At 37.0% G+C, this 26,114-nt stretch overlaps 1 protein-coding gene across 7 annotated transcripts in view; it reads left to right on the top strand.

The window, feature by feature from the left end:
• Nucleotides 1-6,146: 6,146 nt before the first annotated feature.
• Nucleotides 6,147-26,114, top strand: part of LOC132105967 (rab-3A-interacting protein-like) — a 47,142-nt gene continuing 27,174 nt past the window's right edge. For 2 of the 7 annotated variants that reach the window (XM_059511548.1, XM_059511546.1), the window contains exons 1-5: nt 6,148-6,407; nt 13,988-14,091; nt 16,862-17,132; nt 18,095-18,266; nt 23,184-23,279. In XM_059511548.1, the coding sequence (XP_059367531.1) occupies nt 14,019-14,091; nt 16,862-17,132; nt 18,095-18,266; nt 23,184-23,279 (612 nt within the window). In that variant the 5' untranslated portion in view covers nt 6,148-6,407; nt 13,988-14,018. Of the gene's footprint in view, nt 6,408-13,987; nt 14,092-16,861; nt 17,133-18,094; nt 18,267-23,183; nt 23,280-26,114 lie in introns of all 7 variants that reach the window. The other 5 variants (XM_059511549.1, XM_059511547.1, XM_059511550.1 and 2 more) reach the window with 5 other exon arrangements.

Genomic DNA, 26,114 nt, shown 5'->3' with positions numbered 1-26,114 from the left:
TGTAATCTACAAGATTCTGTGTGGTGTTTTTTGGTCCAATAATTAATATCTCTGTCTTATCCGAATTTAATTGGAGAAAATTATTTGTCATCCAATCTTTTACATTTTTAACACACTCTGTTAGCTTAGATAATTGGGAAGTTTCATCTGGTCTCGTTGAGATATATAGCTGAGTATCATCAGCATAACAGTGGAAGCTAATTCCGTATTTTCTAATAATATTACCAAGGGGCAACATGTATATTGAAAATAGAAGGGGACCTAGGACGGATCCTTGTGGCACTCCATATTTTACTGATAAATGAGATGATCAGCGGGACCCCTGTGGAGAGGGTGAGCAGCTTCAAGTACCTTGGTGTAAACATCTCCGAGGACCTGACTTGGACTACTCACATTCAAACACAGGTTAATAAAGCCAGGCAAAGACTGTACCATCTGCGACAGCTGAGGAAATTCAGGGTCTCACCAGCAATCCTGAAAACTGTAATTGAGTGTATTGTGTGTAATGAAAAGTGTATTGACTCAGTGCATCTCAGTGTGGTATGGGAACAGCTCCAGTCAAGACTGCAAAGCCCTGCAGAGAGTTGTGCGCTTAGCTGAGCGCATTTCAGGGTCTGCTCTCCCCTCTCTGCAGGACATCTACCTCAAACCCTGCAGAAGTAGAGCTGCTAAAATCATCAAAGACTCCACCCACCCCAGTAACCATCTTTTCACTTTGCTGCCATCTGGTAAGCACTACCGTAGCCTGATGGCAAAAACCGAGAGATTCAGGAGGAATTTCTTCTCCCAGGCCATCAGGCTCCTAAACTCTAAACCAGCCTCTTAACATCCTCATGCCTCCACTTAACGTTCACTTTATCAGTAAGATATTCATCATTCACTACCTCACATAGACACACTGACAGTGTCACCCTGTTTGCACATTTGCTTCTTGTACATTCCTGTGTATCTTAATATTTAAGACTACAGTTTACTTTCATGCACATTATTTTGCTTTCTATATTTAATTCTACAATATACATCTTTTTTATATTTTATTCTTATATTTTGATTGTTTACTTTTATTTCATTCTTACATAGCTATATTTATGTATATTTTCATCTGTGTTGTTTTCTTTAATAATTGTACTGTCCATGGAGCAGACCTGACTCACATTTCACTGCTGGTTATATATGCTATATATAATTTTGTATGTGACGAATAAAAATCTTGAATCTTGAAATCTTGAATGTTTCACCAGACTTCCATTGAGTTCTTGGGTTACCATCTCAGTGTGTAAGGAGTCAGGATGGATGACCATAAGACCCAAGCCATTACCTCCTGGCCCACACCCAAGTCGATCAAAGACCTACAGAGATTCCTAGGTTTTGCAAATTTCTGCCGTCGATTCATAAACATGTACAGCATGATCACAGCCCCGTTAACATCACTTCTGAAAGGAAAACCGAAAACCCTCCACTGGAACCCTGAAGCTGAGCATGCTGTCCAGGAGCTCAAAACTGCCTTTGTCACTGCTCTGCTACTCCAACATCCAGATCCCGAGAAAAAATTCATCGTAGAAGTGGACGTTTCAAGACAGGCAAAGAGTTCAGCTGATAATTTAAAAGATGGTCTGGTGAAATATTAAACAGATGCCATTAACAGTTCAAATATATTATAAGAGAGAGAGAGAGAGTAAAAAAAAAACTGATCCTTATGTGTTTTCTCTCCATTAGATTCCCATCAGCTCACTCTGGATACCAAAACAGTAAACAAATTCTTCTGTCTGTCTGAGAATAATAGAGTGATCACAGTTACTGACACAGAGCAGCCGTATCCCGATCATCCAGACAGATTTGATGTGTGTCAGGTGTTGTGTAGAGAGAGTGTGTGCGGACGCTGTTACTGGGAGACTGAGTGGAGTGGGATGTGTGTGTGTCTATCAGTCTCATATAAGAGCATCAGCAGGAAGGGAGAGGGTACTGAGTGTGTGTTTGGAGGTAATGAACAGTCTTGGAGTTTGTTCTGCTCTCCCTCCAGATGCTTGTTCTGGCACAATAACTTAAAGACTGTTCTCCCTGTAGTGTCCAACCACAGAATAGGAGTGTATGTGGATCACAGCGCAGGAACTCTGTCCTTCTACAACATTTCTGACACAATGACCCTCATACACTCAGTCCAGACCACATTCACTCAGCCGCTCTATCCGGGGTTTATTATCGAACCCAAGTGAAACTGTGTGATATAGCAGAATAGATTCTACAGAGACTGTGCCCATAATATTATAAGCTGCATGATAAAACAGTTAACAGTGAGATGTTATAGAGTCACTCATTTTCTCCTCATTATATTAATACTACAACTTTTATATACAGAGTTTTTGTCACTAAAATTACATTTCTAAATGTATGTAATAATTTCTCATACAGACAGTCAATGTGTGTGTGAGTGTCATGTTGGGTTTGCATGTTTTATTCTATCACATAAATCTTTTTCATTATTAATATTATTTAAAAAAAGATTTCAGTTGAAGTTATCACACACTGGCTTCACTAAGAAAAGATTATCCCACAGATCAAAACAATAGTTTTTCATAAATTATAACTGTGACCAAGAATGACCTACAAACTTTTACTAACTGTAAAAACTTCTTTCTCACTTACCAAGAAATAATTTGAAATTAATTTTTCATTGTTGGTGTAAATGCTGGTTAAATGGTACCTCTAAATCTCCTGTTAAGTTACACAATAAATGGCCACACTGCAAGTGGAGGCGTGACGCCAATTCATTTATTAACTGTGATTTTTACATAAAGGATATAGTGTGTAAAAACTACATTTAATTAATTGTTGTCTATGGCAATTTAATTGTCTGTGATGGTGTTGAAATTTGTTTTGAGGACCACGATGTATCCAAACACTATCTGTGGCGTGTAGTTACTAAACCTGTGTCTATACAAGAGTTTCCCTGCCAGGTTCTTGACATGTTTATAAAACTACTTGAGGGATAACATGCCATTTAATATTTCTCTGTTCTCTAGTTTTTTTCCATTACACTTTTTTTTTTTTTTTACACTAGAACAGGATTTTGATCTGCAATAATGTGATGTAGTAATATGCAATACAGATATTCTGACCAATCACAAACCTGAAATCTAAGAATTAATTATCTTAAAGGGGTAATATTATGCGATTTCATATGCGACTTTGGAGTGTTACAAGCTCTAGGTGCATGAAGAAGATCTGTAAAGTTGCAAAGACTAAAGTCTCAAATCAAGCTAAGCCACGTTTCCACCACAGGAACTTTACCCAGGAAATAGGGATTTTGGGCTGGTACTCGTTGGCTGCATCCGAAAACTGAAAAATGCTGCCTTCGGAGGTCGCATTCCAAGGTAGGAAGGCATCAAGGCACGTCCGAAATCAATGTCAGCTTAATTTCCTGTCTCCTGAGATGCCTTCATCTGGCCGGTTTTTGAAGGATAGAAGCATAGATGTATTCTTCACTGCCTTTGATATCCCACAGTCCCATGCTTTCCATTCTGTGACAGTTAAGCCAAAAAATAAAGATGGCGTCTGAAAGTTGCGGTCGGTGGTCAGTTTGTGTGTAAATGTATGTTTCTGAACAACGTTTTCCACTTTTTATGTCATTTCTAGCGAAAAATTAATATTGCAGTAATGAAATATCCACTTAGTTATCACCAAAGCTCTCTATATTTTGCTGTAGATCATTAAATCCTTACTCCAAAATCCGTTTCATGTGGTGCCTTCGTGCAAAAACGCTGCCTGCAAAGTCATCGCCTGATTAGACAGCAAGGCAGCAAGCCACCTGCCTAAGTTTTCAGATGCAGCCATTGTGTTTTCATTGCAGGAACCAGGAACCTTGCTTTTCAGACCGATGAGCTTTGTTAAAAACAGTGTGTTTCAGAAAGGCGGGGCATAGAGGAGAAACAATAATGTACATGTAGCAGAGTGAGGTATATCCCCGGTATGATTGGCTGGCATGAACCAATCAGTGTTTGTACTTCATTGTGTTGGCCAGTTGGGTAAGTTTCATGAGCCTAATAGTGCCTGTGTTGAGAATATAAAAGAGGGGCGTGTTTGGCTGCTTGGGATGCATCATCCTTGGTACTGCCCCTTTTAGATATGTGGCTCTTTGAATGAGTGTTAGCAGCTGGGTTATCCTTCAGTCTGTCATGCATGCTAGTGCCAGTTTTCAGGTTAGTCCCCATTTTAAAAATGCCTTTTGCCTGTTAAATGGAGAGGTTTATTACTTTATCTTTTTAGTCATGGGCCTGCAAGTAGTTGTAATCCTGTGTGGTGATTGACAATGTGTATTGTAGCATTGTACCGTTTTCTTGGTATGTATTGCATTTGTTTGTATGTTTTTAACTTTTTTTTATGAATAACTGTTTTTCTGTTCTATGTCCGGCAGGTTTAATTTCACGTTCAGGGTTTTCCAATTAATTTTAATTGAAGCCTAATAAACATCAAGTAACTGACTGCATTCTGCTCTGCTTTGTTTTGTCATAGTTTAAAGAATTTTGTCTGGAACTCATCTGGGTTTTGTTTTGTGGGTGGTTTTAGGTGGGAGGGGTTGGCCATAGTACCCTGTACTGTGTATCCACGTGGAGTGCTGTGTTTAAACTTTTTGTGTGTGTCATGGGTATTGAGTGTGGGGTAGAAATTCGAGGGTCTCTGCTTGCCACTTTACTCTTTATTTTTATTTTATTGTATTGTACTGGTTTCGTATGTTACTGTTGTAGTCTTGTGATGTGATTTCCTGTTTTTTTATTTTTTTTATTTTTTTATTAATTGCATGTTAATAAAGTGATTCTTGCTGATGTCTGTCTGTTTATTTTAGGGCTGTTATGTCCCAGTGTGTTCCGGGTGGCATAGTCGAATATAGGATTTCTCTTAAAACACTTGACCACTTCTTGCCTGTATACAGTATGTGGAAATGTGTGTTTTTTTTTTATTTAAACCGCATAAACGTGATTACACCAAATAATGTTCTTTTTAGTAGCATCATATGACCTCTTTAATCAACGATTAACTTTTAAATGGTCCTATGCGCGGCGCTGCTGTTCAAATGATAATCCCAAACAAACAGCCACAGCGTCGACATTATACTTATTTTAGCTTAATTTAAGTAACTTGTTTTATGTTTATTAATACCTTATCTTCATCTTTTGTCACGGAAGCGATTAACAGCGCTTGCGAGAGCCGGTCTGAGCCTCCGCCTAAACCTGACAGGACCAGCCAGTGTTGCCAGATTGTAAATGTCCAAGTATCGTACCAGAAGTTCAAAATTATCGTATTTGGAAGAAAATTATCGTACACGAGTCAAAAGAGTTATCTATTCTAAACCAACTACATTTTAACACGGCCTGCAAATTACCAATAAGCAATAAGCCGTATGGTTGGATGGAAGCAGTACAACAAAATACTATCCCATTATTTTCAGTGACTGTCTGCGTCGCGGCGCATATTAAAACATATTAAAATGATTTTAACATTTGCTTTGTCGCGTCCAGTGTATTTGGACGCGGAATTTAGCTGTTGCAGTGTGGCGCAGTTAACTGTTGCAGTGAGGAATTTAGCTGTTGCAGTGTGGCGCAGTTAACTCATAACTACACATCTGAGCCGCTTTCATTGGAAGACTGCGTGTTGCCAGATGTTGAAGGATTTCTTGCTGTCATGGACCGCAACATAGTGCTCGTTGGCCTTAAAGCAGGGCACCACCCTCCCTGAGGTGCACACGAACGCATTTAGTGTCTGTAATGAGCCGATTAAGTGTATGAGTAAAGAAGCCCTATGACTGCAACTGTCATCATTTAACTTTTCATAAAATTCTGAAATTATCGTACATTACGGGATTTTTTTCATTATTGATCGTACATCGTACAGAGGTAAAGATTATCGTACAAATACGATAATTATCGTACGTCTGGCAACACTGGGACCAGCCGTACTACGGTGAACGAGATGATAAACTGGCTCCTGAAATATTAATTAGGTAACGTCGTGGTCAATCATTAGGCCTTTCTGATTGGCTGAAAGGAATGCTTTGGTAGGCGGGCCCTGTACAGCTGACGAATAAACAAAGGTCAGTACTATCTTATCAATATTAATTAGATAACGTGCCTGGCACCCGATCTAATTCATATTGATAAGCCAAACCGTCGCAATAGTAGGAATCGTATTTCCAACAGCGCAATAATGAAGTGGGATGGTGGCAGCCGGTGGCTCTGTTGTGTCTTTGTCTTGCCCTGGTTACTGTCGTTAACCGAAGACTAATTTATTACGAGAGAAACATGCGTCGTGAGAGGAGAGCTGTGTGATCGTGCAAGCGTTGATGTATTAATATTCGTGTATTTCCTTGAAGGAGGAGCGGGATACATGACAGACACACAATCCCTTCAGGACTTGTGAGTGTACTTACATTATTAGACAGCCATTTTGCGCTTTTAACAAAGATTGATGCTTTTATGTACTGCATCAAACCCAAATCAAACGTATTATGTCATTATGTTAATGAGGCCATGGTGCATTATTCATAAGGAGTTTATATCTTTGACATGGTGTGGTTCACACTTGCAGTGCTTTTATTACAATGTCTTGCTCTTCAGGGCTGTTGAAGACATATAATAATATGACCGTTTGTTTTTAAGACCTTGATCCACCTCTACTTCTAGCAAACACACACATGCAAAGACAGCAAATGTATTTTTAAAACAATATGGTGTTGGTTCTGCATCCAGCACTTCTGGCCCACCTTCCTCTGAAAGCCTAATATAACCTTATGACAGTATGCATGCAGCATACTATAGTGTACTAACAGTATCAGCTATGAGGAGCTGCTGAGGGAATTTGTCCAGCCTCTCATCCTGTCAATGCCCTGTGTAGTAAACCGCATGTGGGGGTTGAATGCCTTCAGGTCAGGCTGATACCTGATCTATGTCCTGGTGACAGTGCACTTGCAATAACCTACTGTAGTGTTGTAAGTGTGTCATATACCACATCTCCCAAAGAAGACGAAACCAGTATAGCTCAAAGGTGTTAAAGCATTTGTTCACCCAAAAATGAAAATTATGTAATTAATAACTCGCCCTCATGTCGTTCCAAACCAGTAAGACCTCCGTTTATCTTCGGAACACAGTTTAAGATATTATAGATTTAGTCCGAGAGCTCTCAGTCCCTCCATTGAAACTGTGTGCATGATGTAACTGGATCTTTTTGAATCAGTTCACCAAATCGAACTGAATTGTTTTAAACAGTTCGCGTCTTCAATACGCATTAATCCACAAATGACTTAAGCCAGGGCTGCCAACTTTTGAGTTCAGCTTAGAGTGAGATTCTAGGGGCGTGGCTTTGTTATGGGGAGGGGCTTATGGAGGGGTGTGGCTTGGTATGGAAAAAAATACAAACACAAAATCCTTGCATTAGCAGAAGTGTGGACAGCTGATACAAGCGTTCTTTTCTTGCCTGTTCCTGACACTTTAGATAACATCCTATAACAGAAAATTCAAATTTATCCATACTGACACCACCAAATATCAAATATCTGGACATGATTGATGAGTTGTGATTGATATAAATAAAATAATTTTAATATGGGATGTCGTTGACTTGACATTCTGTTCTTAGAAAACAATAACTAACATTTACTACATTAGGGCTGTCAAAATGGCTGAAAAACTAAATTCGAATTTTTTATTATGTATTATCAAAATTCTAATTATATTCTAATTAATTATATTAATTTAAAATGCATAATTTCAGTTACGGTGAAGAGAAGCTTTTTGCTTCTATCCTGATGCCACAAGAGGGCACATCAAGCAAAATATTACTAATGCACGTTTAATAAATGCATTAGAATACATGACTATTAAGTGAATAATATTTTTTTAAAATATTGTATAAACCAATTATAATTAAGTTGCTTAACCAACTATAAACAAAACAGCATCATGTATATGCATAGTTTAATACAGAGCGCGGAAAACCAATCACAGAGTCCATTTTACATTTAAAAACATGAGATGCAGTGGGATGGAAAAAACCCACTATAAATTCTCGAGATAAGTTTTTAAAAAGTTAATTTTAATTTTACATGGCTTTCTAAATATCCGGCTCTCTTGTGAGAGACGCGAGTGTGCGAAATGCATTCTATGTGAACAGCTTGATTTAGGTATTGATGTAAACAACGTCTTCTCCACATTGTTGTTCTTTTTTTCCGCAATATTTTGAAAGAACGTCGCTGCAGCACTGCATCTAGTGGCTTTAACTGGAAAGGCTAAAAAGAAAATTATAATGCAATGAAACTTACATTGTCATCGCATCTCGAGCTGCACTGATAAAGGCCAAAATATACTTGGTCCGTCTGCATCCACGCTACAATATGTCATTTTCATCATCAAGAGGGCTCGCGGACAGCTGCACACCCCGCCCGTGTGCAGGCAATTTATGAGACGTACAACAGTGCATGCACGAGGTGAATGATGAGACAGAAGTGGTACTGCGTGTCAAGCTCATCCGCCTTTGGAAAGCTTGGAATGTGAAGTATACCCGGGCAGGGCCTTAAAGCAGCCTCCTTAACGCACACCTAAAAATGTGGATTTTTATTTAAAATTTGACGAATATTCGAAAATCTTTTTTTTTTTTTTTTTTTGACAGCCCTAACGTTACTAGGCATGTCCAGATACTGTTTTTTATGATAAAGTTGTGTAAAATAACTGCTCAGTGCTGCTGCTACAAACAACTCTGCTAATGCTAACTTAATTCTATATAAACTACAGTATATAACCGCAACGGCCTATTAGTTACTAGCCTAAAATGGATGGAGACAAGAAGCGCCCTGTAACTCACTGACCTGCCAGCGTTCACAAGGAGAACGGCTGACTACACAGTTTATGGGAATAAATTGTGTATTTCCCTCACAATTGTCACAAAAAAAAAACTAACTAAACTGTCTGTCTGGTCTCTCTGCGAGTTGCTTTGCGTGAGAATATGGGGGTGTGGCGTGAGAGCATGAGAATTGGGTCAATTGCGTGAGTCTCACGCTGAATGCGTGAGAGTTGCCAGCTATGCTTAAGCTGTTAACTTTTTTAATGTGGCTGACATTCCCTCTGAGTTAAAACAAACCAATATCCCGGAGTAATTCATGTACTCAAACAGTACACTGACTGAACTGCTTTGAAGAGAGAACTGAAGATGAACACCGAGCTGAGCCAGATAATGACTCGTTCTCGAGTCAAGAACCGTTTCTGTCAGACGCATCCGATTCAAGAACCGAGGAGCTGATGATACTGCGCATGTGTGATTCAGCGTGTAGCAGACCGACACAAAGCGTCTGAACCGAACTGATTCTTTTGGTGATTGATTCTGAACTGATTCTGTGCTAATGTTATGAGCGCGGGTAAACCGATGGCTTGAATGAAGGGCAATCATCGCCAATGACGCCATTACGTCGAGCGCAAAAGAACCGGTGAACCGTTTTCTTCAACCGGTTTATTGAATCGAACTGTCCGAAAGAACTACTGGTGATCCGAAAACCGATGCATTATCTGGATCTGGTTTAATCTTCAGTTCTCTCTTCACAGCAGTTCAGTCAGTGTACTGTTTGAGTAAATGAATTACTCCGGGATATTGGTTTGTTTGAACTCAGAGGGAGCTACATTAAAAAAGTTAACAGCTTAAGTCATTTGTGGATTAATGCGTATTGTTCGATTTGGTGAACTGATTCAAAAAGATCCGGTTACATCGAATGATTCGTTCGCGAACCGGATATCACAAACTGCTTTGTTTTGAACTCTCTCACGACAGACACGGAAGAGAAGACAATGATGAATAAAGTCGTAGTTTTTGCTATTTTTCGACCAACATTTATTTTCAATGCTTCAAAAAATTCTAACTGACCCTCTGATGTCACATGGACTACTTTGAAGATGTTTTTCTTACCTTTCTGGACATGGACAGTATAACGTATACACAGTTTCAATGGAGGGTCTGAGAGCTCTCGGACTAAATCTAAAATATCTTAAACTGTGTTCTGAAGATAAACGGAGGTCTTACTGGTTTGGAACGACATAAGGGTGAGTTATTAATGACATAATTTTCACTTTTGGGTGAACGAACCCTTTAACTGTACAGTTTAAGAATACACATGAGAACACAGCAGATCCTAAGTGCTGTTATTTGGGGAGGCTTTCAGACGGATCTGAAGAACCTCAGGCCTGTTCCTGGGTAGATGTTCGAAGCTGGGCTAATAATGAGGATGTACATGTGTCAGCTTAGAATCAAACATATGTCTTCCATTTCATCACAGCTTCTCCATCCATTAATGATTGTATACATTTTGTGTCAAGCTGTCTGCCGTGATGCTTAGGTGTTGTGGGTGGTTCTTGTTATATCTAATACATAAATGGAAATAGTGATCAGTATAGTAAGGGTTTGTGATTGTCAACTAGCCATTATCTAACAGGTAACCAGTTTATATAGGTTTAAATATTTTCTTTTTTTAGTTAGTGTGCTGAGTTTAAACTGGCAGTCAGTTTGCACCATTGGGGGCCATTTGCACTGATTTTCCATTGTTTTCTTGTGTAAATTTGTCAAAGACAGACAGTTTGACCAATGTGCTTGTTTTGCATCCTTTACAGCATCTCAACTCTCAAATTAAGACTTCGTTTTTTTATTTATTTGAGCAGTAAAAAAAAAAACCAACCTAAAAATGTATCTGAAGACCCCCCCACACACACAAACACGCACACTTTGCGCTTTATCTAATGTTTTAAGTGCAAAAAATGTATCTGTATGAATGTGCACGTGTGAGTAAATGTATTCCTCTTATCAGCAAGACATATCGCCATCATTTTTCAAATCAGGCTGATGCCGATATTTACATTTAAAGCCATTATCCACCAATTCTGATATTGGTCTGATAATATTGTGCATCCCTAGTTTAATTCACATTATTTGACGAAAAATATTGCAGTTTTTATAGTAACATGTTTGCTTCGACACAGATGGTCTAGAGGTTTTGGTTTTGTCCAAAGAGTTATATTTTAGTGAATCACTATTGAACACCTGCTAAAAAATGAGTCAGATCCAGGATCAAGACTAATTATACAGTGCTTTCATGAACCCACTGACTAGTCTGTTTTTAACATACTGGCACGTCCCTGGTTGACGGGACATTGCTGCGTGTTACCATGAGGTTGCTAGAGTGTTGGTGGTTGCTAGCATATTCCTGTGTGTTTGCTTGGACATTAAGGGTGATTTACATGCAGTTAAGTTGGGTCTGTGCAGTTTCTATGTATTTTTCTTGTCTGCTGTGAAAAGAATCCTGCGGTCTCTGTGATCTATGCTATTTTCTTTAACAGACACACAAACCACATTAAGATAGTAACCAACATTAAGCTCCACAACATGTGTTGAGCTGCACACACTAACAGAAAAGTCCACAGACTACAGTATTAATTTAGTCTAAGTATTACAAATACTGTACTGTCTCCATCTTCTGGAGGCATAAACTCATATTGTGCAGTCAGACGTAGGTGAGTGTGTTCACCCGGCATTGGTTACTCAAGATGATCTAAAGCCACCCTGTGACAACCCATAAACAGACACTGTTAGTGTGATTTGTACATGTTTCAAGGTTGCTACATGTGACAGCACCAATGGAAAATCAATGGATAGAGGCTACTAACCAACATTTATCTGATAACTTTGACTGTTAGTTCATCAGGGGCCAGATTCATGATAATCTTAAGAAAGAAGTTAAGAGATTTTTTTTATGCTAAATTCTTAGAAGTTTGTAAGAAGCTCCTAGGTTCAATTTAATATTTTCTTAAGAACATCTTTTCATATTTGTTTGATAAATTAGTAGGGCCCTATGATTTCCGCGATGCCAGAAGTCATGGACCGAATTGGGAATCCAGTCATAAAAATGGAAATTACTGTATAATGTGGAATTTCATGGAATTGTTTTTTTTTATGAATAAATAAAAAACAGGTCAGTAGGGCTGGGAAAATAAATCTATGCATCGCGAATTGAGAAATGATTCAGCATTTTTCGAAATCATTGCAATTTTTTCTTGAATCGATTCTGAGCTTAGTTTTGAACAGCAGATGGCATTGCTTTTTTTTTTAGAAACCGCCATACTCTGCTTGTTTCCAAATCCTTACACACACTTGAACCTAAAATAATAATTCATATATATATATATATATATAATAGGAAAAGCTATGCTTCCTGCATAAACCGGCCCCTGCTTTTTTTACTCCCTAATATCGACATCGGCCCCCAAAAACCCATATCGGTCGAGCTCTAATTTTTACGACCCTAAATGATGGAAATGCAGAAGTCTACACCAAAAAATCTCCTCCATAACCAATTGCAATGCTTAAAATGAGGATGTTTTATTTTGGCACTTTTGCATTTTTGATTGGTGTGAAGTGTTGTAAATTTGTAAAAAGAATCTTTTCATGTAACGATTCAATGAATTTGATTAATGATCAAAGGTACGCATGTCCACCTCTGTGTCTTACAAAAGCCTGTGATGAAGGCTGTCACTGTCCGTGGAGCAACGCATGATACATTCAACAGGTCATAAACACTTGTGCTACAGATAACTAGTGATTTTCCACTGGGGAAAGTAAGAGCTTGTGTAGATAAGCTGGACTGCTTCCAGAAGCAGCAGGACTCAATATTTGATGAGTGAACAGATCCAGCCTATCAGATATCTGTTCAGTTTATTAGTGTCCATTAGTACAACACACTCCCAGAATTTGAACGCTAATGCCTATATATATGCTTATGCACATAGTGTTCCCTAAATACTGAGTTTATTCATTTTATGGCATACATGATTAATGAAACATTTTGACGCACTGAACTGAATTGATGTTTTTCAGGAACTTACACCATTATAATTTTATCGAGCTTACATCGGAAGAAGATGAATGATGAATGTCTAGAATCAGCAGAGCTGGACTTTAGATATAGAACAAGCTCATAAAAGTGTTTTCATTGGTATCACATCATTTTGTGATTACATTCCTATACTTCCTTCTGTGTTGTGGTTGTGTAATTACTATAATCATTTACTCATCTTCATGTCATTCCAAACCAGAAAGACTTTCACGCAACTTTGAAACACAAATGAAGGTATTTTTATTAAAATACATGACATGAAATTTCTGTCCTTCTGTTGAAAGTCCATTCCTCCGAAACTTTGACACTTCAAAAAGGCATTGTAAAAGTAATCCATATGAAGTGAGCTGTTTAATCCAAGTCTTCCGAGACATAATCCCTTTGTATGATGAATAGAATTAATTTAGTTACTCACATACTTTATAAACATTTATTAGTACACATACGTGGAGCTCATCATATGTGGTAAATGGAATTTCTGCTTACAAATGAGTGTTAAAATTTCTTCTGACACAGGTTAAAGGGCCCTTTCACAAACTTTTGGTTAAATGGACTATCAATATAGGCACAGTGATTTTTGTTTCATAAAAAATTAGTTTATTTGTGTTTTGAACTCTTATTGGTTTAAAAACGACATGAAGGTAAGTAGCCTAATTGGTGACAGAATTTAAATTTTTGGGTGAACTATCCATTTAAATGTGAGTGGTCATTGTAATTTATCCTCAGATTTCTTTTATTTTGCTCATAATTCTGCCATTATTTCTGGGCTTTACTTACTTTTTATTCTTCTGTGGTGGGAGGAGTGAATGTACAGTGCTCCCTCCACCCTCAATACCACACCTGAGGTGTCCTTGAGCAAGGCACCGACCCACAACTGCTCCCCGGGTGCCACAGCATAAATGGCTGCCCACTGCTCCGGGTGTGTGTTCACAGTGTGTGTGTGTGTGTGTTCACTGCTGAGTGTGTGCACTTTGGATGGGTTAAATGAAGAGCACGAATTCCGAGTATGGCTCACCATAACGTATGTCACGTTACATCACGTCACGTTTTTATTCTTGTTTTGTGTGTCTGTAGGTGAAGACAAATCAGGAACCAGACGCGGTTTATGAGGAGAAATTTTGTTCTGCTCTTCCTGCTGACTTGTGTTCTAAAGCTTTACACATCACTTCATCACAATGGTATGTTCACATTTCTCTCCTGTTATAATAATGTTTCTACAGGTTATGATCTGAAGGAACACTCCACTATTTTGAAAATAGGCTAACTCCCCTGGATTTAAACAGTTGTTTTTTACCTTTTTTTTTTTTACCGTTTTTGAATCTATTCAGCCAATCTCCAGGTCTGGGGGTAGCCCTTTCAGCTTAGCTTAGCATAGATCATTGAATCTGATTAGACCGTTAGCATCTCACTCCAAAATTACCAAAGAGTTTGATATTTTTCCTATTTAAAACTTCTCTTCTGTAGTTACATAGTGTACTAATGTTAGTTCCTAGTAGGGCTGCACGATGTATCGTTTAAGCATCGATATCGCAATGTATGAATCCAAGATAGTCACATCGCAGGATGTGCGATGTAGGCTGTCATAGTTGATGCGTTATTCATTAGCCGTACGGGCCAGCTGCTCCCCGGCCCTTGACGAATGTGATTCGCGGATTAATTGCACAGCTTAACCATCATAGAGTGAAAGTTTATCATTTGCATGTGTTTTTTAGTCCTGTCAGTTTAACAGGGCGCATATAAGAACGAGCAGAGAGAGAGCGCGAGAGAGAGCGAGCCCCGGCCGCTCGCGCACGCTCACCTTCACCTTCTTCAAACAACAGGAGCGCTGTCTTGCTCTCTTTCCCTCGCGCATATTAATCAAAATCAATTGACACAATGGTGTCGAACATCACTATCCAGTGATAAAATGTTTTCTGTGTTGCCAAATCTTGTGCAGTATCCTAAACTGCAGAGATAATTACACAACGCGTCTGAATAGCGAACTAATGATTCATTTGAACCGATTCAATTTAATGAATGGTTTAAACAACTGACCTGTCCAACACTGAACTCACATTTCAACATCAACTCAACATTTAGGCTATAGCCTTCATTGTTGAAATCAAAAGTTGTACAGTATTTGTAAACATAGTTAATGCACTGTAAAGTAACATTACCAAACAATGAACAGCTGTGTTTTTAAGATTTATAAATATTGTAACAAAAGTATTGCTCGTGGTAAGATCATGCTAGTTAATATGTTAACAATTCAAACCATATCCTAAAGTGACAAACAAATAATTTACTCTAATTTAAATAATACTCTGATGTTTAAATCATTTAAAATGAGAATGTAAGTTTGCTCACCCCATTTTTGTTTGTAAGGAAAAATTAGATTTCATATCGCAATATATATCGCAGAAAAATAAAATATCGCAATGTCATTTTTTCCCAATATCGTGCAGCCCTAGTTCCTAGCCATAGCAGCCAGTACATTAGTACACAATATAACTACAGAAGAGTCAAGTTTTAAATAGGAAAAATATTGAAACTCTTTTGTCATTTTTGAGCGAGATGTTAACGGTCTAATCAGATTCAATTATCTATGCTAAGTTAAGCTAAGCTAAAAGAGCTACCGCCAGCCCCGCAGATCAGCTGAATGGATTCAAAAATGTTAAAACACAACTGTTTAAACTTTATTTGAGTTGGAAAATGAGCCTTTTTTCAAATATAATGGAGTGTTCCTTTAATGTATAATAATATTCTGGGGTCATTCTGTGCAGTGCTTTGTCCAGCGATATTAAACACAATTATGTAGGTAACACTTTACTATAAGGTCACATTTGGTAAACATTAGTTAATACATTATCTAACATGACCTATCATGGAGCAATATATTTACTGCATTTTTTACCTTTGTAAATATTAGTTAAAGGGCACCTATTATGGCCCTTTTTACAAGATGAAATATTGTTCTTGTTCTTAGAAGAGGGGGCATCGCATATACGTCTCTCTGCATTGCAAATCTACAGCAATAAACAGCCGGCAGAAGCAACATAACTGAGTGCGAGAGAACCAGTGTTCATTCGTACATATTGGAAGTCAAATGCACTGAAAGCAGAACAAAACACCACAATGTTTCAGAGCTCGCACTGCATGGATCAATGGACAGATCTGTGCAAGATTACGTCCTATGTAATATTTTCTACAATCGCGAAAATGCTGATAAATTCCTTTGCTGCCTCATGGTTATACTATCGTAATGCTCTTTTAGCTGGAGCTTCTAAATATACACTTAATAAATTGCAATATGTACAAAATTCAGCTGCTAGGATCTTAACTCATATTACTCCAGTGTTAGAATCTCTGCACTGTGTTCAGCATTTTGAGAAGCTGCTTTTAAAGGCGCTTTATAAAATAGTTTATTATTATTATTATTAAGTAAAAGCAAAAAGAAAACAGCTGAAAAAAAAAAACGTGTAACAGTATATTGGATCCAGGCAGCTCTTAAAGTGACAGCAGCCTAATATTCCTGCTGTCTGTTAAACAAACAATAGAAGAGAGAAAATCTCTCTTGTAACTGTAATAAAAAGAAATATGTAATATATATATATATATATATATAATAGAAATATCTTATGGTATAAAATTTTTTGATATCATAAGGACTTTATTTTATATAAAAAATAACTATATTTTGATCTATATCGTTACTGTGACAAACTGAAAAAGATCTTGGTCACTCACCACTAATGTTAACAAATAAAACCAAACCTTATTGTACAAATTTTTACCATTATATTAAACAGACATAATCATTCAGGGAAAGTTAGCTATTAGCGCTGACAAATCTTTTTTCAAAATATGTAATTGTGTGTGTCCTAATGAGATGGTTTTGGTCATAGTCATTGGATTTTGCTTTTATTTACTCTTGTTATTGAACTACCTATTCTCCTGATGTTTGCACAGATCACTGTATGAAGATATTTGCGGCTATGGCCAGTGAACCACTCGAAGGTTTCCATGAGGTGAACCTGGCGTCACCCACCACCCCAGATCTTCATGGCATTGTAGACCCGAGCCCACCAAAACACAATGCTCCCCCCAGCACACTGTACCGCACACACTCTTTGACTTCTAGCCAGAATGCACCTAATGCTTTCAGAGCTGACCAGCTGCCCACCCAGCCCGTGTACTCGACCCCCCGTCAACTGGGCACAGAGGACTTCCTCAATGGCGGGTAAGACTCCACAAACAGCAGGTGAACACTTCAGGTTGCCAGGTCTGGGAAACAAAGTCAATATTAAAAACAAGCAAACATTTTCCATGGTTTTCCACTCAGTCAGGGGTCTCTTTCATCAAAATTGTGTTCTAGGGAGATTGCTTTAACTTGTGGACTAAAAAACAACCTGTGGCAACAGTGTAAAAGTAGCCCAATTCTAATTTAATTTCAGTAACCAACTATATATGTGTGCGTGTGTATGTGTATAATACACCTCATGTCACTCTAAAGCTCAGACTTTTTTTCTTCTTTAATGGAACATAAAAGAAGATATTTTAAGAAAGTTTTTTTTTTTTTTTTTATAAAATACCAAGTCATTGGTCCAAAAATGTGTTTGGCTGCCAGTATCGTTAAAAATATCTGCTTTTATGCTGCAGAGTAGAAAGTTATGTCGTACAGGGTTGAAATGACATGAGAAGTGATCAAGTGAATGACTCATATTAAACAAAAGTGATGCAAAAGCATTTCCAACCAGAAATTAATGTTTTTATTCAGCAGATAAGCTTTTAAACGTTTTACTCAGCAGTTAATCCTGAAAAAACAAATCCACAAAATATTAAGCAGCTGAAACTGTTTTTTTAACATTGATCGTAATAAAAAACATTAATAACTGAGCACCAATGTAAGTGAGTAGCAAATATGGGTTTTTATTAGTATGTCTTCTGAAAGATCATGTCACACTAAAGATTGGAGTAATGCTGAAAATTCAGCTTTGTGTCACAATAATAGATTACGTTTTATAATATATTCAAATAACTTTTTATCTGTGATGGTCTGATGTAGTTTAAGTCCTCATGAAATCAAAATGGACAATTCTTACTTTTATGGAAAGTTATCCATAAAATATTCCTCACCTTAGTTTCAATAAAAGCTGTTTTTAGAGAAAGTTCCTAAATCAAATTGATGTTTTTCCTCCACAGTGGAAATGATCCTGCAGTGGATGCAGTGGATGGCAACGTCCAATCAGCTGATGGAGAAGATGTTCTGGGCCTGAGCGCAGACAGTCTGTCCCGTCTCAGAAGTCCATCAGTTATGGAGGTCAGAGAGAAAGGCAACGAGAAGCTAAAGGAGGAGCTCACCAAAGCACAACGGGTGAGACACTAACCCAACAACATTCACAGATCTAAAATCTACCATTTATTCATTTAGCAAATGCATTTAACCGAAACAAATGAGAAATTACACACATCGCAAACAAATTTTCAGACTCTGAAAATACACCTTTTATCACTTGCCTCTGGTTAGGACAGAACAGATATCTAGTGCTGGGTTAAAACGGGTGAATTATCCTTTTTGAATAATTCTCATTTTGATTAAGCAATCGATTATTTAGTCTATGCTGCTTTCAGCTGATGAACAAAACTTCACTAAACATTGCTATTTGAGACGTGAAACAAAGTCTCAACTTACAAATTCTGTCAAATTTATAAAAAAAAATGTTGTTTTGGCACTCTTTAATGCAGCAGCGTGTTTTGTATATTAAAGGGATAGTTTGCCCCAAATTTTTTTAATTACACACGCCATTCCAAACCCATAAGACCTTTGTTCTTCTTCGGAACACAATTTAAGATATTTTTGATGAAATCTGAGAGCTCTCTGACCCTCCATAGACAGCAGGAATATCACCACAATCAGCACACAGAAACGTAGCAAGGACATCGGTTCAACCATAATTTTACGAAGCTACGAGAATACTTTTTGTGTGCAAAGTAAACAATAATACCGTAATTCCTCAAATAAAAGCAGGGGCCTTTATTTACCTGAACTGCAGAAGGTAACAGGCTTTTATTTGAAGCAGGCTTTTATTAGAGGCAGGCCTTTATTTCTAATTCCATCTGTTTGATAAGTAATTGTTTTAAATAACCTGTTTTAAATTAAAAGCAATAGCGTTCCAGTGGACAGAGATCATAACATTAGCACAGAATCAGTTCAGAATCAATCACCAAAAGAATCAGTTTGGTTCAGACTCGCTCTGTGTCAGTCTGCTTCACGCTGAATCACACATGCGCAGTATCATCAGCTCCTCAGTTCTCGAATCGGACGCGTCCGAAAGAAACGGTTTTTGGTTCAGTGTACTGGTGATCAGAAAACCAATGCAACCGGTTCTTGACTCGAGAACGAGAAACGCTCCGGCAGTGGGCGTGTACGTTCGTTATCTGGCTCTGCTGCACAAATTTCCCCCGGCCTTTATTTAAGACCACCCTTTATCTGTCCGTGTTGACCACGCCCCCGGCCGCTATAAGAGGCCCGGCGTTTATTTGACTACCGGTTTTTATATGAGGAATTAAGGTAACTTAATTTATTCAGTAATTCTTCTCCCCAAGTTACCGTCTTCCGCCTTTTTGGAGAGTACCCCAGAACGTAATCAGTGTAATGAGCATTGTTTATGTTCTGCATGCTTGCTTTGTCTACTGAACGCAAATAACTCTGATTACGTTCAGCGAAAGCACGTGCATGCTAAAAGAAAACTACGTAATAACAACTTTTTTTATTTTTTATATCAATTTTATATTATGGTATCTTCAATAAGACAGTTCTGCCCCTAAATGGCATTTCAAACAAAGGTTTGTCTGGTTATATCATTATTTTCTTATCCAAGTGGATGTTTCTGGGCCAAAATAAGCTGCAGAGTAGACCAGGTTTCATGCTGATAGTCAAAAGTGGACATGACATGGAGTGAGGAACCGCCAGTGGTGCTTAATGTCCTTTTCCTTTATGGAAAAACCATGTCATTATCAGTATTTATGAAATATTGTGACATGATCTGAATAAAGCAGCTCAGCACATCCACAAAAGAGTCGTTTTGTGAAGAGAGAAATTTGTTCAACAAATGCTGCACAACAACCGCTTCCTAAATATAAACGCAAGGTTTTCAACCAAAAATGGTGAATTGGTGCATTTGATAAAGGATTGTTATTTAGTTTTTCTGTTTCACTCAGTCACCGCTCTAAATTTTCTACCAGGGTGGAAATTCAGATTTATTGTGGGCACAAAAAATGTTTGTTATACAGTCGTGGCCAAAAGTTTTGAGAATTACATAAATATTGGAAATTGGAAAAGTTGCTGCTTAAGTTTTTATAATAGCAATTTGCATATACTCCAGAATGTTATGAAGAGTGATCAGATGAATTGCATAGTCCTTCTTTGCCATGAAAATTAAAGACTTTTGGAAGATGGCCTGGTGTCAAGAAGGGCAGCAAAGAAGCCACTTCTCTCCAAAAAAAAACATCAGGGACAGATTGATCTTCTGTAGAAAGTATAGTGAATGGACTGCTGAGGACTGGGGCAAAGTCATATTCTCCGATGAAGCCCCTTTCCGATTGTTTGGGGCATCTGGAAAAAGGCTTGTCCGGAGAAGAAAAGGTGAGCGCTTACATCAGTCCTGTGTCATGCCAACAGTAAAGCATCCTGACACCATTCATGTGTGGGGTTGCTTCTCATCCAAGGGAGTGGGCTCTCTCACAATTCTGCCTAAAAACACATCCATGAATAAAGAAAGGTACCAAAACACCCTCCAACAGCAACTTCTTCCAACAATCCAACGACAGTTTGGTGAAGAACAATGCATTTTCCAGCACGATGGAGCACCGTGCCATAAGGCAAAAGTGATAACTAAGTGGCTCGGGGACCCGAATGTTGAAATTTCCCATTGAGAACTTGTGGTCAATCCTCAAGAGGCGGGTGGACAAACAAAAACCCACTAATTCTGACAAACTCCAAGAAGTGATTATGAAAGAATGGGTTGCTATCAGTCAGGATTTGGCCCAGAAGTTGATTGAGAGCATGCCCAGTCGAATTGCAGAGGTCCTGAAAAAGAAGGGCCAACACTGCAAATACTGACTCTTTGCAAAAATGTCATGTAATTGTCGATAAAAGCCTTTGAAACGTATGAAGTGCTTGTAATTATATTTCAGTACATCACAGAAACAACTGAAACAAAGATGTAAAAGCAGTTTAGCAGCAAACTTTTTGAATACTAATATTTATGTAATTCTCAAAACTTTTGGCCACGACTGTACATTAGTCTGTTAAGGTTTTTCTTTTTTTAAGCATGCTTCAGCCGGTTTTGCATAATTAAATACATGTCATCTTTGTCTTTTTTAAAAGTATGCACATTGTCCAATGGATGAAGTTTATTAGTGCAAAGGGTGAAGTTTATCAGTTTAAGTTTGTAAGACTGGACTGGAAAGATTTCTGTCAGACTAATTGTTTCCATGACATTTTAAAGTTGCAACATAACGGAGATCGCAACAGATCTTTTCTCACATGATGCGATCTACATTTAATCGAAACTGATAATCAAACATAAAAATGGGAGACTTGATTTCATTAATTGGTTGTTGATTGGATGCAGGTACATCTAAATGTGAGCTTACAGTTGATTATAAGAAAAGTGTGGGTTTATGCAAACTAAATGATAGAAGTCTGCTATACATCACCAGAGAGTCATTTCATCTGAAAATACAGTGATTAAACATTTAGTTTTGTCCCCTTGTTTCCAAATTAAACAAAAATGAAAATATGTGGATGAATCATTCACAAATATGGACTTACATTTGGTTCAATAAAAATGAACGAAATTATTTACAACTGAACGTAACTTTTTCAGAAACTTTCAAAAATATGCCATTACAAAAGAATAAAAACACAATGAAAATGAAAAAAATGAACTCAGTTGCACAGATTTAACAGGCTCTTCGAATATGCTTCACTGAGTGGGAGTGTACTTCCCAGTCAGAGAGGACCTGTCCATCAAATGCTCACTATCCAATCAGAGTAGATCACTGTTAAGCCCGCCCCCACAAGAAGTTTGTGTCAAAACCCCAAACGAAAAACTGCGAATCGTAAGCAAAATCTGTGGCAATGCATTCAGAATCCACGATTAGCGAAAAAAAAATCTTTGAAAAACATTAACAAAGAATGAAGCATATTCGAGGAGCCTGTAAAATTTGTGCGACTGAGTTCATTTTTTTTCATTTTCATTGTGTTTTTCTTCTTTTGTAATGGCATATTTTTTTACATAGTTTCTGAAAAAGTTACGTTCAGTTTTAAATAGTTTTGTTCATTTTTACTGAACCAAATGTAATTCCATACACAATGAGTATACATATCATGGATTTACAAAATAAATAGTGAATTTTAAATAGTTGTCCGAGTTTAACTGAATTTTAAAGTGTTTGATATTGCACTAATTATTCGTTATTAGAGTAATCTAATGCTATCAGTAAAATGTTTTCTACATATGTTTTCGATTTTTATGTTCCAATTCTATTTTTAAAATATCATTTATTCCTGTAATGGCAATTTAAGAATAATTAATCTAGTATTCAGTGTCAGTTGACTCTTCAGAAATCATTCCAATATGTTGATTTGGTTTTCGATTATTATTGGTTCTTAATTATTCATAATAATAAGATAACCATCTTCTGTGTTTTGCATTATTGCAGAATAAATAAATTTTGCTGTTTGCATCTGCTGTTGTCATTAAAATGTTGCCCAAAAAGAAACCATACATTTATTGTTTTTCCAATAGTACTTTTGGTAACACTTTAGAGTAATGGTCCATTAGTTAACGTTAGTTAACTACTTTAGTTGACATGAACTAAGCAAAAACAATCCTTCTACAGCTCTTATTCATCTTAATTGATGTTAATTTACTAATGCATTATTCAAATCAAAAGTTGTGCTTGTTAACATTATTTAATGCACTGTGAATAAGCATTAACTAACAATGAATAACTGTATTTTCATTAACTAACGTTAACAAAGATTAATAAATACAATAATAAATGTATTGCTCATTGTTTGTTCATGTTAATTAATAAATTTACTAACATTAACTAATGGACCATCATTCTAAAGTGTTACCGTACTTTTTAGTTTTTTGTTAAGACAAAAAAGTAGTGTTGTATCATCCACCCTTTTAAGTCATGCGCTAAATACATTCCCTGTTTTTCTGTTCTGTTTTTCATTTGTATGTTCTGTTCATGTCATTGCATGTGTCTGAAGGAGCTTAAGTTAAAAGACGAGGAGTGTGAGAGGCTTTCTAAAGTGAGAGACCAGCTGGGGCAGGAGCTGGAGGAACTCACTGCTAGCCTTTTTGAGGTTTGTTTGGTTTCTTCTGCCAAATGACAGAGCAGATCTGTGTGTGTCTGGAAGCACTTGATCGTCTGGAGTTATTCTAAACACTCAGCACTGTGATGGGTCAACTCAAATAGACAAATAATTCAGTAGAGAACTAAACCAGAACTACAACTAAAATGGCACTCTCTCCACACTTCAAGCCTTGCCTCAAAAGTGTAACAGTGTGAATAGAGAAATTATATTATTTGTTTGGTGGGTATATTTTATAAGTAAAACTTGTCACTGTGAACATAGAAGATTCATATTTATTTAATTTATTTTTTATTTACAAGCACCATGTTAACAAGACATAGCAATAAAAAGTTTTTTTTTTTTTTTTTACTTTTACTACTTATATATATATATACTACCATTTAAAATTGAGATTTTTGAAAGTTTTCTCAGGGCTGCATTTATTTGGTCAAGATTACAGAGGAACAGTAATATTGTGAAATACTATTGCAATTTAAAATAAAATATATATATAAATCTATTATAGAATGTAATTTATTTATGTGATGGCAAAGCTAAATTTTCGGCAGGCATTACTCCAGTCTTCAGTATCGCACAAGCCTTTAGAAATATTTATTGGGACAGTTTTACTAAACAGGACAAATTAGCGCGAGAGTGCAATTCCAAAACAGTGCAGATGGGCGTAGAAATTTCTGTGGGATATTTACTAACAATGCGCAAGTTAAAGAACACAGACGCAACATCTAATTTGCATATCGACTAACGCAAATTCCAAAGTGCAGCGTCAATTTGGGTATTTGCAATTAAAGTATAAATAAACAAAGAAGCCACAGCACGTTGAAAAAGACCGAAGGCCAAAAATGAAGGTTTGCTAGAAGTTTTGATAGACCTGGTATTGCGTGACTCCTAGTTGAGGGTTCCAAGTCATCTTTTATTTCCTGAAGCAAATTAAAAATAACATGTCTTGGCAAACGATATGTTAGGATAATGTGTTAATAATAATCAATAATTTATAATTAATTAATTAATTAATCTTATGTTATTCTAAATAAATTAATACGTGTGGAAAAAATCCTTTCTCTTCTACCACGCGCTCTTTGTTCTCTGCAGTTTCTCCTCTTAGCAACAATAAATGCAGCCATTTTAAGCGTAAAGTAGTTTAAGACATGCTTTTTTGGGTGTTATATAACAGCAAAAATACTAGTAATTTGACGAGCGCAAAACCTTAGTAAAATACATTGCGTTATTCATTTGTTGTGTCTGAAAGGAAAAATAACCTTTCAGCCCTGATTCATACATTACATTTTCAGTACTTTTTTAACGCCAAAAGACAGTTTGCGCTGACACAAGTTGTTAGTAAAACTGGCCATTTATGTGCTAATTTTCTGCTCAAGAAGCATTTCATATTATTATCAATATTGAAAATAGTTGTATTAAAAACAGTATTTATTTGAATTGCAAATCTTTTAAAGTATGTACTTTTATAAATTATACATTTATTTCAAACTTGCCCTCAAATTTTGATTGGTAGTGTATACTTAACTGTGTGTATTTATTGATTTATTTTCTGGAAAAATCTGAAATTCACAACGAACATATCAAATTTGTTGTATAAAAGTGCAAACAGACAAAGACCCATTCATAAACATCATCTGCTATATATAGTATAGCAGGTGCCCCATAAATGATAGTCCATAAAATCACACCCATTGAATATGCCCCTGTGACGTGTGTGTGCTATCAGGGTTGTAAATCAGTTCACATCAAAACCTCTCATCTGTTCTGACCTTTTAACAAACTTTTGTAACAATCCCAGAAATTGATATTCAGATCCTTATCTAGCTGAAACTATTTCGCAATGATTTACTGCATAATTTGGTTTTAGGGTGCCATGAAAGCTAGAGTACAGCAGATGTTAGTCCACTTCACATTGCTTTAGCTGTTTTAATAATAAAACTGAAGTTCAACTGAACAAACTGTTGACAAACTCCGTAGCAAAACAGATAAAACCTAAACACTTTATTTAAAAAAAAAAAAAAAAAAAAAAAAACCTGTGGTATTCCTGAAGTATTTTATTCTGTAGTCATTTTGTAGTTTGTCACTGATCTACCCCCATACAGTGACAGATTTTGGGTTTTGCACCTGTTGCTGATAAAACTCTAGATGGTCCCTGTGTCTTTGGCGTGGAGAGCTTGATGTCTGTTTTTCTCAAAAACATGCAGAAATGTGGACTTTCCTTACCACAGCACACATTTCCACTTTCTTTCGCACCAGAGAACCTGACAGCATCCCTGCATAGAAACGATGGGTGGCTAAATTATTTGCAATCTTTCATTGAGAAATGTTATTTTTGAAAAGATTCACAATTATCTCATTAAGTTTGTCACAAAGTGGGAATCCACGACCCATCTTTGCTTGCAAAGACTGACATTGGTAGTTTTACCCAATAACGGCACCATCAACTATTACCAACGTTTCACTTTTATTTTGCCTCTGTCCCAACTTTTTTGAGTATGTTGCATCCATCGATATCACAATGTGTTTATATTTACAGAATACAGTAAAGATGGTTAATAAAGCTAAATAAAGTTTAAAGAGTCTGAGACAAGTCACAGATTCTTCACAGATTTCTATTGCATTTTACACATCTTTTTTGGAAACAGGGTGTTATGTTTATTTTGCTTGATGTGCGTAACAAAACTGGCAAGTGTCCACTTCCAAATACTTCAACTGAAGCTTCTCTAATCATGTGGACAGGGTCAACGTACAGTATGACATACATTCTGTTGATCTTCACATAATATGAAACCAGATGTGCTGAGTGTTTAGGTGACCTGCTCTGAA

Source organism: Carassius carassius, chromosome 26 (assembly GCF_963082965.1).
Source record: "Carassius carassius chromosome 26, fCarCar2.1, whole genome shotgun sequence".
Lineage (NCBI taxonomy): Eukaryota > Metazoa > Chordata > Actinopteri > Cypriniformes > Cyprinidae > Carassius > Carassius carassius.
The sequence above is the reverse complement of the archived record's forward strand: the minus strand, read 5'-3'. Positions and strand labels throughout refer to the sequence as shown.